This window comes from Ornithodoros turicata, chromosome 6 (assembly GCF_037126465.1).
Source record: "Ornithodoros turicata isolate Travis chromosome 6, ASM3712646v1, whole genome shotgun sequence".
NCBI classification, from domain to species: Eukaryota; Metazoa; Arthropoda; class Arachnida; order Ixodida; family Argasidae; genus Ornithodoros; species Ornithodoros turicata.
The window spans coordinates 11,147,604-11,163,428 of record NC_088206.1 but is presented as its reverse complement, the minus strand read 5'-3'; the positions used below and the strand labels follow the sequence as shown (position 1 = coordinate 11,163,428).

General features: G+C 44.8%; 1 protein-coding gene across 1 annotated transcript in view; it reads left to right on the top strand.

Moving 5' to 3' along the window:
• LOC135399059 (voltage-dependent calcium channel subunit alpha-2/delta-3-like) overlaps window positions 1-15,825 on the top strand; it is a 93,392-nt gene that overhangs the window by 39,611 nt on the left and 37,956 nt on the right. The window contains exons 2-4 of the mRNA XM_064630726.1: window positions 10,488-10,569; window positions 14,297-14,407; window positions 15,557-15,616. Coding sequence (XP_064486796.1) covers window positions 10,488-10,569; window positions 14,297-14,407; window positions 15,557-15,616 — 253 coding nt within the window. The remainder of the gene's footprint in view (window positions 1-10,487; window positions 10,570-14,296; window positions 14,408-15,556; window positions 15,617-15,825) is intronic.

The following is a 15,825-nucleotide window of genomic DNA, read 5'->3' as shown; positions in this document are numbered from 1 at the left end:
TTTGGTGTCCTTCGTATTGTAAGAACGAGGAATATTGGAAAGCATATATTTAACGTCTGTTGTTCTATGTATTTCTTGCAGTTCCTTGTTTTTCGTCTCTCGCTTGCATTTTACGTTTACTTCAACGTCAGAGAGTTTTAGCAAACCGTTGATAACGTGGCTTGCGTCGAACCGTATCAACGGGAACCAATCAGTGGATAAGGCTCTGAGTCACACAAGACTGTGATTGGTTCCGATAGGCACGATAACCTTACCGATGGTTTGCCAAAAATGCCTATTTAATTCAATTCAATTCATTTAATTTATTGAAATTCAAGTTCCGGTTTTGAATACATGTATTTACATTGGGTTAGATGTGAGGAGGGTGGGGAAAAAGCTGTGCAGAACAGCTTGACAAGCTCCATGCTCCCCACAACTATTGGTAGCATCAGTGGCATACAACTTATATATAGAGACATGGAAACTGTAATTGATACACTAAAAAGAAAAAAAAAAGTGCGCAGGCAAACGAACTTAACAGTAACAACCCGAAAGCACTTTTTATGTACATTGTTATACACACGAACATTATGTATATATAAACACACGCACATACATATATACATACACACACATATTCACATCAATGCATGGCCAATAGATAGTTTGCTTTACCATAACTTGTAACGTCTTTTTGGGTAGTACGCGTAACGGTTCTGTGGTGAGTTTGAATTTATCGAGTGCGTTTGGAAGTGTATGTTGCTGCATCTGAAATTTACTTCCTACATTGACCCTCTCTCATTATCGACAGCGCGATTATAGACGACCTGCGTCCCTATACGTCATCGATTACGTTTCGCCGCCGCGCAAACCATGCTGGTGGGCACCTATCACCCTTATCAGCCTTTTCGGCCTATCAGCCGTTTCCCTCTTCTTGCCCACCACAGCAAAATATAACCTCGAACCGGTCTTCTCGTGACGTCACGTGTTTGTATACACAGGGGGTCGTCTATTCGGTTTTTCGCCAAATCGACGCCGCACAGCGGTGAAACTCGGGACTAGTCGATCCAGGTACACACGGCCGACCCCGCCTTCACTTGCGGAGAACTTGGTGCTTTTCGCATGGGTCGCTCAGCTGCACCTGTATTTTGCTGTTGAAATCATGGATGAAGGAAACAGTGCAGACAACGACCAGCAAACAAAACCAAACGACTTTTGTTCTGTGCCACAATGCGACTATGCACGCCAAGGGGACAGCAGTTTGTCTTTTCACGTTTTCTTCTTTCCACACATGGAATACCGCCTACTTTGACGCATCCTCGGAATAGATGGATTGAGCGACGCAAAATCAGCAAGAGAGAAACTGGTGTTCTGAGGCTGGAACAACATAGAAGGGACGGATACAAACAAGCCTCAAGTTGACGCACCCCGAAAGTCGCTGGAGAGGCGTGTTAGCTTAGCTCAATTGGTAGAGCCCTGGACCGGTAATCCAGAAGATGTGGGTTCGAACACTACAGCTGGCTAACCTTTTCAGTGACTTTCATCTTTCATCGTCAAACTCAGCAAACCTGTTACACCAGCAATGCTCATTTGTGTATGGCAGAGCTCTTGGAGCGGTAATGCCTACATATTTGATGAACGTTCTTTCTCTTTTTTTTTTTTTTTTTTTTGTGAAGCACACTTCTGTGCAACTCACGTCAGGAAGGGAAGCAAAACCTAGTCTAGGCAAAACACAACAATATTTTTCATACTTGAGTAGCCATTATGTGCAATGAAGCGCAGGGGATAGCGCGAAACATATACCAAAAACGAGAGGACAGAGAGATAGCAAGCGAGCTGGTGGTATCGATCCATAACTTAAAAAGCCCGAGACTAGGGTCTGTGTTTATCGTTTTTTTTGTCCCCTAGTCTCGTGTTTTTAAGTTATGGACATATACCAAGTCAGTTTTGTAACTGTGCATTTGAATCAACGCGTCCAGTCACTTCGGAAAGAATGCAGAAAGAATGCGACGTTTCGTTAAGGTTTCCCAAAAACATGCGCACCAGTGACGCACGGATGTGGCAACCATTACCCTGTAAATTCTAAACTACATTCGTACACGCGCTACACACTTAGAAGATCTTATCTGTAAGAGAGCATCAGCACAGATATCCTGTGCTTGCATGTCTCTGACATTCCTGCAGCACAGGACACTCGCTGCTTGCTATTTCGGCCTCGCAACCGGTAAACGTGAAATTCACCTTCACGAAGTGTGGTTGATCGAACACGCCGGAACTTGGCAAATAATACGCGACAACTATAGCCTTCTCTTTGGACAACTCGGTTACGCCTGCCAGAAGTATATGAGCAGCGTTTAATACTCGTTCGCCTTCAACGCATCGAGAATCAACATTGCAGTTCAGAAATCTCAAAATCGAAACTAAGTGACAACCTGGATACGTCCGCCATGCTAGAGTTAAGATGCGCCACCTACAGGTCGCGCAAAACGTCATTGATTAGGTAACGCCGCCACGCAAAGCATATGCAGGTGGGCACTATATATCAGCTTTATCAGCCTATCAGCCGACGTGTATTTCCCGCTCGTCCATAGACGCTCCTCTGTTTACAAACATGTGCCGTCACGAGAAGACCGGTTCGAGGTTACCCAAGCAGCAAAATGTACTGAAAGTCGGGTGCAATAGGGGTGGACGGGTAGGTGGAATGCCTTGAAGAGTCTCGTGAAACTAAGGAACATCGATAAGACACATACCGTCCACCCCTATTGCACTCGACTTTCAGTACATTGTGCTGCTTGGGTATATTTTGCTGTGGTGGGCAAGGCGCGGGAAAAATACGTCGGCTGATAGGCTGATCAAGCTGATAGTGCTCACCAGCATGCTTGCGCGGCGGCGTTACGTAATCAATTATGAACGTGCGCTCTCTATCGTAGAAAAGTGACGAGTTAAAGTACGGCATTAATTTTCTAAATGGAATCCTGGTGCTCATGCTTCTGTGCACTAGAAGTACACTTTTGTATGATTTAGTACCTACGCTGTGATAAAGAAAGTAACAAATTGGGCAGCAATCGCAGCGTCTATACTCTCCTAGATTACAATTACTCCCCTTTTTTTCCCCTGAACCTGAAATTTAGTACCCCGGCATTGCAAATGGTCCCAAAGCTTCGCATAAAACATTATCTGTATTTTGAGACTCTTGTGTCGTGCCCCCTCCTTCAACGGCATAGTAATGAAATAAATAAATCAATAAACAAACTTCTGCGCATTTACTCCCCAGAAAGACCAAAACTACTCCCTTTTGTGCACTACGGCGCGTCAGCTTGGTTTCACGCTATTAACTTCATCGTTCGGCGGGCAAGTCTTACTTACTTTGCCACACATTACACATTCCGCTACTGACATTGCGGCGTCCCGCTCGATGGTAATAGCCAAGGTCGTGCCAATGGCTGGGAGGTGGTGGGTTCGAATCCTATCACCGGCTCTGTGCTTTCTGAGGTTTTCCCTCGGTTTTTTGAAGACTTTCCAGACGAATGTCGGCACAGTTCCACTGAAGTCGGCCCAGGACGCATACTAAACCCCCTGTCCCCCACTCCTTCCTGCTGTCCTCTCTACATCTGTCCACATCTGTACGCCGCTCGTAGCCACAGTTGCTTCGCGGCGCTAACACGACATTAAAAAAAAACATACTGACATTATCCCGAGACTTTGAACTCCAACTAGCGCCACAATTGCATAGTTTCGCGATTGGCCACAGCGCTGCAGCGACCACAGCTTATTGGTCGAGGGCGTAGAGAGCCGGAGACGCTGATGAGAGATCAATGTCGGTTAATTGCGATATATTACAATGCATCTGGGGAACGACGCCTCTAACTGGTAATGGATGGAGCGGGGCCGTCCTGGGGGGAGCGTGTTCCAAATGGCTTTTCACGTGTTTAAGGGATGTGATGTATGCGCGTTGCGCCAAGTGGGGGGATGAAAGCTGTGCCGAAGCGACGTGTTCGGTCTCTGCATTCTCTTGCACGAGTGTGTGTACGCGTAGAGATTATGTGGACTCTGATGTCGTTGGTTCTCAGGGATATGATCAGAAATAGGTAGACGAGGAAGGGTATTTGATGCGTGTATTTCTTTCTTTTTTTTGTAGTTTGGTGCACGTAGACTTTGTTTTCGCACTCTCTCTTTGTGACAGCTCTTTTTATTTTTTTTGTCATAGTTGTAAAATGCAGGGACGATGAACTTCAATTTCAAGCGCGCGTTTTCTTTTTTTTTTTTAATTCCGTGTTAGCGCCCCGAAGCAACTGTTGCTGTGAGCGGCGTACAGACGTGGGCAGATGGAGAGAGGACAGCAGGAAGGAGTGGGGGACAGGGGGGTTAGTATGCGTCCTGGGCCGACTTCAGGGGGAACTGTGCCAACATTCGTCTGGAAAGTCTTCGGAAAACCCACGGAAAACCTCAGACAGCATGCACAGCCGGTGACAGGATTCGAACCCGTGTCATCTCCCAGTCTCGGCGTGGAAGGCGATCATCCTGACCACTACGCCACGGGAGCGCTGGTGCGTTTTCTTAAAATCAATCCTAGGAGCAAAGGGCCTCCAGAGAATAGGGGGTCGCTCGTATTACAGAACCACCAGGAGCTACACTGGGTACTCGCCTTTAAAGCGTGCTCTGCCACATTACATGACAGCATGTTGAGAAGCTCGTGGTGCAAGACCTGGACATCCGCAAAGCTCCCAGCACCGGGGTAGTAGCTCTGGCAATCGCCGCTTCGCTATGGGATTTGGCGCTGGCTACCACTGTTCGTTACCACGTGATTTGTCGAAACCACGGCAATGTATGGTGGCCTGTGTTGACAACGACGAAGACGTACGGAAGAGGGTAGCGCGTGCTTAGCAACAGAAATGATGATAATAGTGTACATGTTATTTCCTGTCCCCAATAATGCTATGTGGCGCTTGCAGCGGCCACTAGCGTAAATAACCCATGACCGGGCTCTCCCATAGGCGATCGCCATATGTCCAGGTCTCTATAGTATAGAGTAGGTCGTGGCACCATGCGAACGGCTTGCTTGTGCTCTTTCAAAAACTGGTGATTACCGCCGGTTCACGACCTCGTCGTCAGCACATATGTTTCTGCTCGTGCGAACCTTCGCGACTAAAGATATCTCTATCCCTACGCCACTATACCCAAGAAGGTATAATTGTGGACGTGACGCAATTACCGGCAAGTGTAGAAAATTCTACCTTATCTTAGAGCGTATTTTTTTCAATCGCACGTTGTGCTGCTTTGAAGAAAAGGAGTAAGCTACAAAGCAATTGCAGCTTTTATTCCCCTAGATTGCAATATATACTCCCCTTTTTGTTCCTTTATCCCCGTAATTTACTCCCCATAAGCTTCGCATAAAGTTCCACGCATTTAGTCCCTAAAGAGACTAATGGAAGTAGCAAGGCACCTTGTCCCAAAAAAGACTAACACTACTTTTCTTTCTTTCTTGAAGTCTATATAGACAAGTAAGCGGAACATATTGTCACGTGAGTCACTCGTAATACGAACCGTCAAAATTCCAATGACGATGCCTCATACCCCTCCGGGCATAGCAATTGGCAAAACGGCTCCGGACATAGCAATTGGGCTCGTTATTTTATTCCCACCATCCCAACCAGCAATGGGGTAGAGTATCGCCTGCGGCCATGAAACTCCCCACTCTCCAAGGTCGAAAATAAAGTTGTTGTTGTTTGGCAAAACGGCAGCAGGAACAGCAGCTTGTGAACGCCTCTAATGAGATAGATGAGCTCGTTCCAATGAAGAAGGGCGGATATGCTGATCAAGGCAAATTTCCTGCACAGGACGCAGACGTGGGCTGGCTGGCGGGCGTCACCCGTCTGGCAGGGTGCGTGGCTGGCGGCGTTTTGGTGGGACACAAAAGGGTGTCACGGTCACTGTCTGGATTGTACGGGGCACATATACGGTGCGTGCTCAATCCTCGATCACTGGCAGATACTGCGCGCGGATCCGTATTTGCATGCAGAAGACCGCCGCAATTCAGCATGACCTTCCTACCATTGCGGTCCTTGTGCCCATAACTGCGCTCGCACTTCCTGGGCGTTCATTGTTGGTTGACTGGACGATGTGTTACAGAACTGAGCGATAACTCGAAGAATTCGTGTGTAAAGAATAAGCGGTATTGGGAAGGGTATAACTGAGGAATATGGTGACTAGCCTTTCTTCGTCTGAGGCCAGCATTGAAAGAACTCGCTGATCAGTGCCAGGGTTCGACCCTCCTTTTGGTCCTTCCGCGAAGGGGAGCGAAGACAGTGTTCTCTCTCCTTTTCAGGTGACCGGGGACACATCGATGCATAGATTAAAGCACTGAGACCATTTTGACGACGCATCACGAAGCGATGAACGTTGTGATCCCCCTTGTCCCCCACTCCTTCCTGCTGTCCTCTCTCCATCTGTCCACATCTGTACGCCGCTCATAGCTGCAGTTGCTTCGCGGCGCTAGCACGGGATTAAAAAAAAAACTTATCATAATTTTCACAGATCATAATGTGGATTCTTCTCTCACTTGGAGAACACATGTTGATACACTTGCGAGGAACAACAACAACGACTTTATTTGAGATGATGAATGGGGAATTTCGTTGCGAGGAAATTGTCATTGCAGTTATGTTATGTCATGCTTTGTTCCTTGCAAGACAGTGTGTGTAACTTTTTTGAATACTCACGTTTCTTCAGCTGAACTAATTTCGTAAGCTAAATGTTTTGCCTTTCCTCGATGCTGTCCGAGAACGTCAGGTACAGATGATCCGTTCAATAGTTGTTAAAAATCTGCCTTTCAGCAATGCCATCGGAAAATACAAGTGTCACACTTAATGATTATATGCCATATCGCCCTAAGAGTGTGTACGGTACACTGTTAATTGCTTGCTATGGCCAAAAAATCTGGAATACTTTGCCATCCGAGCTCAGATATATCAAATGTCCACGCAAGAAGATACGATAGTACATAGTTGGAATCTCTGTATATCTAATATCTATAGTATGTCTTTTACATGTTTGTTACATATTTGTTGTACATGCATTGAACGTTATTGTAATTCCTTTCTGTTTTGCAGGCATGTTTACTAGCTATCGCTATTGACCCTGCAGCATGAGTACTTGTATGGAGTAAAATAAAATGTAAAGAGTAAAGTAAAGTAAAAAAATATAAAAGAGTGAAGTAAAAGATTTGACATGATCTGAATTTGACAATATTGACCCTGCAGCATGGGTACCTGTATAGAGCAAAATAAGATATCGGTGTCTCAAATAGTTGCTGAAGTAGTCCAACCTGAAGAATTCAGACTAATATCACAATATTTGGAAATATGAATCTTCTGAATTTGACAATATTTGACATGATCTGAATTTGACGATATTGACCCTTCAGCATGGATACTTGTATAGAGCAAAATAAAATGTCGGTGTCACAAATAGTTGCTGAAGTAGAGCAACTTTAACAATTCAGACAAATATACATTATGAATCTTCCACATGCGGAGTTGCACGTGAAGTCAACAACCCCATTGAACCATTCAGCCTGCCCAATGTATCATCTGCTCACGTTCAAGTAAGCATCGTCCAAAACCGAAGCGCTACGACGAAATGTGGCTAGTATTCATGTTCCTTTTCGTTTTGCGCATTGGCAAGCGAGCGCAGACAAACACAGTGAGTGGAATCGAAATACGGCCAGCCTGTGTTCACAGCCATATTTCATTGGAAGGGGCGCAGAACCAATGATTCTGGCTGCCTGCCAGCGCCTATCGACGTTTCAAACGCTAACACTAGCGCACGTTGGCGCTAAGGGTTAGCCCCGTATTTGCGCCAGAGCTGCGCATCCCATCTGTGTGCGCAGGTGTTCGTTCGCACTTGGTGTAGGAAGGGGGAAAAATATTAGTGGCGTGGGAAACCCACCTGGTGCTCCTATACACATATAGTATATCGTCGCTATAACGAAATTGCGTATTTCGAATTATCGCTTTATTCGAAGTTTCACGATGTCTCGGCCGGAATGTATTCGTTTCGAACCGAATTATTCGAAGCCTCCAGCCAGCCGACTCCGTTTAGTGCGAACTGCGAGCTGGTGAAATCCCACAGCATTTTCTTTCTTCTTCTTCTTCTTTTTTAATCTATGCTCTTGGGTTAAAAGATTGAGAAGGTGATGCTCATCACCAAGGCATGTTTGCTGTCTGGCATGCCCGTTCCGCACCGTTCCCACCGTGTTTCGGCACGCTTCCGATGCCACTGTCACTGCTCTTCTGACACTTCCGTTTTGATCGAATTGTCTCTTATATCGAATTTCCCCCCCGTCTCGTTCACTTCGTTATAACGTGGTATCTCTGTATTTCGTGTCCATCTGAGAAAACGTCGTGACGAAAGAATACGGTGTGTGCTCGTTTTCTGACGAACAGTAGAGAAGTGAAAGCAAGTTAAACTCACTTTGTGCGTGCTGTGAATGAAAAAAAAAACAAAAAAAAACGGCAACCTGAATGCCGGCTGCTCCATAGATTCGCCATAGAGGTGATGACGGCTGCGCAGTCATCGCCTGTAAATGCCGGCTTTACCTGTCAGAGAAATTTAACGACATTTACAGGGTGCGTGCAGATAAACTCGAGTGGCATTTGCACACGTACAACTCGTGGTCTGCTTACCTGACGAACTTCCGGTGGCGCACGACGGGGCATTTTTGCGTGCGAAAGCTACAGAGAAATCCTGAAAGCCATACTCAGCGTGCAAAATAAACAAAGGCGACGAAAACATCAGATAGGGCAACATGGCGTTCTCAGGAGAGTTGTGTGCAGGTACCGCTAGGGACGCTACCGATGACCACCCATATGGGACATCGCTTCGATTTCTGAACCAATAGCTCCCCTAGTGGCACCCGAATACAATTTTCCTGAGACCGCCATGTTGCCCTATTCTGATACATATAAGCTGATGATTTTGTCGATTTACTTAGAACACCGCAAACTTTGTCCTTATTTTCTCTCTCTCTCTCTCTTTTATTTTTCTTTCTGTCTTTTCTGAATTAATGGATGCATACTTTTAGAAGAGCATTATTGTAGCTGTCCCCGCAAGAACTGTGCAGTGGACTGCTACAGTTTCGTTTTTAATGGCACGGGACACTTTTGCTGCCATGTTCAGTGTCACAGCAATAATAACAACATTCGCTCCGTTTTTTTTTATCTGTTTGTTGCTTCCGTACTAATAGTACGTCATACGCCTTGCATAGGCTTGCGATAGAGGTTATAGGTGAGAAACCGAAATGACGAGCTGAATTACTGGTTCACCTTCCGGGTAATGTCCCGCAGAAAAAAAAAAGAAAGAAAAAAAGAAACAAAACAAAGAGAAACTGGCAGATATGATTACATATATATGATATGATATGGTATAAGTTACAGTGCCATCATATTAACGACAACGATAGAGCTGTTGTTGTGCTCGCCTGTCGCATGGTTCGCCCTGTCGATTGTGTTCCGCAGCAAGATATTCTTTCGTGCGCAGATAGGTTCTAGGACCGCTAATAATGCCGCTATTCACCACAGCACACACACACGCAATACCGTCTCCGCCGCTGCCGTGGGGGACGAGAAGCCGGTAGAGCGAAGCGCTATATGTGGGAACTCGCCTTAACACCCTGACATGTGAAGCGGCAACCGCACTGCCGCTTCACACTTTTTCTCTGAAGCGCGTGGTCCCAACATCACAGCCAACGTGACTCTCCGAAATGACCAATCTGCATCGCGCGCCTTTTTTCGTTCCTGCTCTTCATCTCGCGCCAAGGGAGAGAAGGGATTTCGAAGATGCGACGTACGGACAGGATCTTCGCGAAAGTCAGCCCTTAACAGTTGTCCCGGTAAAAAAGAAGAAGAAGAAGAAGGAAAAAAAAAAAGGAGATAGAGAGATTTTTATCCGTGACTACTTTCATTATCTCATTCACAATTCACATAATTCACAATGAACGCAATGAAGCATGCAAATGAACTGTGTGACGCTATCGAAAAGTCTAAAATCCAGCCATCCGATCAAACTACAGCAGAGCAGTCCCTATTCGAAACATCACCGGTTCCCGACATCAGGCTTCTGCTGCATAGTATGTAACGCCGTGTAATTCATTTATGTGCTGCAAAATGAGGGGCACCTAATTCTACTATTCCAGAAGCTTAGTTCCAGGCTGCCGAACTTCTCGTTCATAATTTTTTTTCTTCCGGCATGATGTGCATAGTAGCAGGAACGACTGTTGCAGGTTAAGCGAATGCTTATCCTTTCGCCGAAAGAATTTTCACTGTTCTGCCATGCGTTTTCGTTGTCGAAATGAGCCGCTGATAAGCTCACGCTGATGTAGACTAGATTAGATTAAACGAGATAGAAAAATTTAGAGTTGTTAGACACGACAGGGCAAGGTCCGACGACTTCTATAACAGTGTGCCTTGTTCCAGCTTGCTTATGTATAATTTTACGTTTTGTCTTTGCAGTGTTCGCAACTGGGCATGGCGGTTTGGCACAGAAATTTCCAATCAAAGTTTATTTGCGTCAAATTACACCGAGATTAAAGAAGTGAGTATCAATTTCCTGCCAATTTTGCTTTTACGACATGCTCATATTTTGTACGACGTCCATTAGTGGTAGGGAGTATAATAAATGAGAATTAAATCAGTCATGTATGTGTATCAACAATTTTGGAGCAGTGTGTAGACAAGGCGACATGGCGAGCTTACGACAAACAACAACAACGACAACAATAGCAGCTACATGCGTGACGATGGGATGAGGTGTGTTCCACAGCAGGAATACCCTACGAATTGCGATACCCTACCTCAGTGTATGTGGGCTAATACAGGGTGTCCAGCTAACGTGCACCAGGGTCTAAAAAACACGGTGCGTTATAAACGAATGAAATCTGCAGAATATTGCGAGGAGTCGCGTGCTCTAATCGCCTGTATTTTTTTTCATTGCGTCTGATTAATTAATTTGGCGCAATTAATTAGCTAACTTTCTAGTTATTCGTCTTAGGGCCGAGATGTAAATTGGGAAGTTGAAGAACGTGTCGGAGAAACACCCATCGCAATTGTTTCCTGCAGTGTACGTCTTCCGTGGACTTTTTTTTTCTTCCTGGTAGGTGAGCTCTTACCTGAAGGTCGCTTCTCGGAAGATAACGGATGTAGTAGTTCTTCTGCACGCATGAGAGCTCCGAAATCGAGGTGCGTGCGTAGGTGCGCTCGATTCGTGTCACGTGGTACACTCTCAAATTTCGCTTAGCGGCCTTTCTGACCAGGAAAAAAAAAAAAAAAAATCTCCACGCAAGGCGCACACGCTCTGCAAATTTCCAATTCACATCTCGTCCCTAAAACTAATAATCGCGCCTAATTAATTAATCAGACACCATGAAAAACATGACACCATGTAGGCGATTACAGCACGGGACCGCTCGCAGTATTCTGCAGTTTTTATTCGCTTATGACGCACCGTGTTTTTTTTTAATACCCCGGCGCATGTTAGCTTGGACAACCTGTATACAGGGTGCTTGCTGTAACGTGTCCCGAAATTATATTTAAAGCGAGCCATAAAAGAAAAGCAAGTGGTACATTTCTGCTACTTGAGTAAGAAACAGGCACTGCTTCACTAGTAGCACCTGTTTCTTAGTCAAGTAGCTGAAAAGTAGCGATCGTTTCTCTTTTATCGCTCGCTTTAAATAAAATTTCTGGACACGTTAGAGCAAACACCCTGTATAAGTGGGACAGCGATGAAGGAGATGAGATATATACACACGCACATGACGCAACACATAGCAAGTGTGTTCTATGACAACAGTCGCGTTCAACTTAAGAAGGAAAAGAAATCTAGTCCGTCAGCTCTCGAAATATTACTGCGCCGCAGATAGGATGGTTGGACACAGAGAGGTCACGCTCCCTCCTGTGCCAGATAATGTAATGCACAATGCTCACTCTGCTGACCGCACTGACTGACCGCATGGCACTCCGCTGCACCAGAAAGTGCGCTCCTCTACTGATGGTGGCGCTGCATTATTTCTCCTGCGGCGCTATTGCGTCACCTTATCTCCAACGGCGTATGTAGTTGACGGACTAGATTTCTTTTCCTTCTTCACGACTATACACGTGTGGAGGCGCCGTAACTGCCGGGTTAGCAGTTCATCCAGTCGGCCACATTTGATGTAGTGCGATGAAGTCCCACAGATCACATTTCCGCACTCACGCAAGAGTCACTGAGGTCACTTGATTGATTGGCTAAAGGAGCCCAAGCAGACCGGCGAACTTCATGATCTGTTGAAGAGTTTGCGACATGGCATTATAAGCATCGGATTTTTTTTAGAGCAAAATTTTACGAGTGAAATTTTAAAAAGGAATGGCTATACTGAGTTCACAAGTTTTTCTTTTCTAGCGTAATTTTTGCCTTAATTACTTGTAAACATAACCCGATATCAGCTAATAATTTCAATTACCATAAAATTAATTCGTGAGCCTTAACGTACGAAACTTCCCAAGCGCAATTTTTATTGCGAGAGTCTCTCAGTGCCCCCGTGTCGTAAATTTTAGTCATTTATCTTTTTCCTCCAAACTTTCCTTCTCAAAGGCTGCCATTGCCCAGACCCCCTTATGGTTTTTCTGACTCCCGCTTTTCTTCTGCTTCAACTTTGATCCCCACGAGCTAAAACATACAAAAGCGCGGTACCCTCTTCAAGGCAGCGAATGAGATCAAGTTCCTCCCACCCCGTACTCTCCCTTCTCTGCCTTACTCGGCAAAAATCTCTGCTCTAATAAAGCAACAAATAATAACAAAAAAAAAGCTTTCCGGTAACTGTGAGAGAGAAAACGAGATTCATTCCACCTGTTCTCCATCCGAAAATCTGGCCCCCGATCGGAAATTGAATTTCCATAAGGCAAAACGGGAATCGGTCCTTTATTTTCCTTTCCCGGATCAGCAGATACGATGGATGGGGGAGAAAAGGACGAAAGAACCACACGAAGAAGAATGTTAAAAAAGAGTCTCCACGATGAAGATGAAATGCTTGTATACTGGTTTGAAAATGTACTTCAATGTGTACTTCACAGTGAAATGTAAACGACGGTGAACAGATTTCGTCACCGGCATACCCCGAGAGAAGGAAATTTGTTCTACGCAGCGTGTCTAACGAACGAGAAAGTGTCATTTAATTCTCACAAATGGGGTACGTGACCTAAAAACTATTCTTTCTAGCAGCGCAAAATAACGACGACGCAAGAAAGACAAGATGACACATCCGCTGTCTGATATGAAGCGGATGTGATTGTTTGATTGATATGATTGACGTGTGTCGTCTCGTCTTTGCTTGTTTGTTTCGTTTGTAACGAAAAAAAAAATGAGGAGAAATAGTCTCGTCTTTCTTGTGAACGTTATGAGTAGTTTCAGCCCATGCCAGATACCCCAACTGCGAACATTGGTTGATCTAAAAAAAATCAAACGTCCTGGGTAACACACGTAAGTATTTTTTTTTTCACACACTATCATCGGTTTTATTCGTGTCACGCACTAATTCAGCTAATTCTGTTAATTGAAATCGAAAATTTGCCAAGCTAAGATTTAAATGTTTACAGTTACAGACATCGCATTGAATTACTTATAATTCGGTAGAGGGGGCAGTGGGCCGCACCTCATATGGCGAATTTCCCCATAAAGAAAAATATGTACTTTCTTTCCATTTTTCGAGTTCAGTTAAGAAAATTAGCATAATTAATGCGTGACACGAATGCGAGCTACAGTAATATGTGTCAAAAGTAATTGCCAGCGTTACCCAGGCGGTTCCAAATTTTTATGTTGCGCAACCTATTTTTAGGAATTAAATGACACCTTCTCGTTATACACTCTCTTTGTATCCCGCATGTTTTTTTTTTTTTCCTTCGAATCGTTTGGGTGTGGACTAATGGGTAGACATAGGAGAATTGATTTATTGATATGTACAAATGCAAGATAACATCAAGGTACGCTGGGTGTCACCTGCGTCGTGGGCGCATAAATTTTGTTATCCGGCTGCCGTGGGGGGCATTGGTATTCTCTCTATATATGCCTACCTTCTGTGTCGATTAAAGAAGTTCTTAGTTGCTAGTTGCGCGCGGTCCTCTGTTCTTCGTGTAACGTGTTCCTCGTCCCCTTATTGGCGCTTTGTTATCATTATGAAGTCGATATTAGTTTTGAAGTCACGATTTCTGAACGATGTGTAGCTTCGAGTAATAATTGTCTGCTCTTCCGATTCCACGTGGCATTGACCTTGATCGTAATATGCCTCCAGAACTTTGAAGAATTCAAGGCCGACGCTCACTATAGAGACATCGCTCAGCTTACAGAGAAGATTCTAAGAGACCTCGGCAATTTAGTGTCCTTAAAGATAGAATCCCTCAAGGTAAGAGATTGTTACTTTACATCTATGGTACCCGTCGTAAAAGCGTCTTATAACATTACTTCCCTTTTGCTCCATCCTCCTTTTACCTCTTGTTTCCTTGCCTGTTTACTCTCCGTGTTCATCCCTACCTTCTTGTCTTTGGATTCCCTTTTGAACTGCTTTTCGCTTTTACTTCTCTCTCTCCACTTTCTTCTCTTCGTTTATTGACATCTGCTTCTCACCTTCCATCCGCCACCGTTAAAATGTCTTTCTTATCACCTGGCACCACTCTCTCAACTTCCATATGTCTTGTCGCCTATTCCGTCCTTCCGGATAAATGTTCTCACGCCCTTTCCATATATCCCTATTACTTGCATTTTTTCCTCTTTTTTACTTCTAATTCATCCACGTCTTATTTACATGTTGTTCATACATTTACTGTTATGGTATTGGCCTTCTGCACACGTGTTCTCGCATTATATAATGCATTCCCTTCTATTGCTTCATTTCCGTCCTGTCTGTTGCTGTGTTTCCTGTATGTAACCTCCTCCATTTCCTTCTCTTATTTCATTCTATCATTTTTTGTTCAAACCACTACTCCTACATCGCCTCCTGCATTTAACCTTTCTCTTTACCCTTTCTCTTCGGTACACCTCCCCTCTGTTACCTTATTATAACCTTCCCTCTTGCACTTTGTCAAACCATTACTCCTACATCGTCTACTGCGTTTCATCTTTCTCTTTACCCTTTCTATTCGGTACACCTCCCCTCTGCTACCCCTACCATCTTTCACATCCTTCTTTCACATCCTTCTTCCACATCCTTCTTCCACATCCTTCTTCCACATCCTTCTTCCACATCCTTCTTCCTCATCCTTCTTCCTCATCCTTTACGTTTCCTTGTCCTTGCCTCCCCTTTCGTGCTGCTCCTCCTTCTGCGCTTCTACGGTATGCCTGTCCTTTCCATAATCATTCTCCTCCTCTACTATGTTTCAACAATCTGTCCTCCATTTGTCATATTCAACCTTCTCCTATGTTTCTTTGTTCTAACCTCACCTTTTCTTCCACCTCGTTCTTCCTTACGTCTTCATCCTTTTCTATTTCAACTACTTCCTCGTCTCTCTCTTTTTCCATTTCTATCTCCTCTCTCTCTCTCTCTCTCTCTTTTTAGCCCTTAATCCAAGAGGCCGAGGCGCACGCCAAGGAACACAAGTACAGTAACGACATAGACGTGAGTTTCTCCCGCCAATTACACTTTGTCTCGAGGCTCTTCTAAAGAAGCCACTGCTGTGCTACTGGCCTTCAAGTGCCTGCAAAGAACAATAGACGCAAAGAAGGCACTCGTCTGTTGCGCCGTCTTCTCATTTGGGATATGTAGCCTTCGCGAACTACTTGTGGCCTTTTTATGACTGCAGGCAGTTTTTGCGCGGTCGTTCCCTT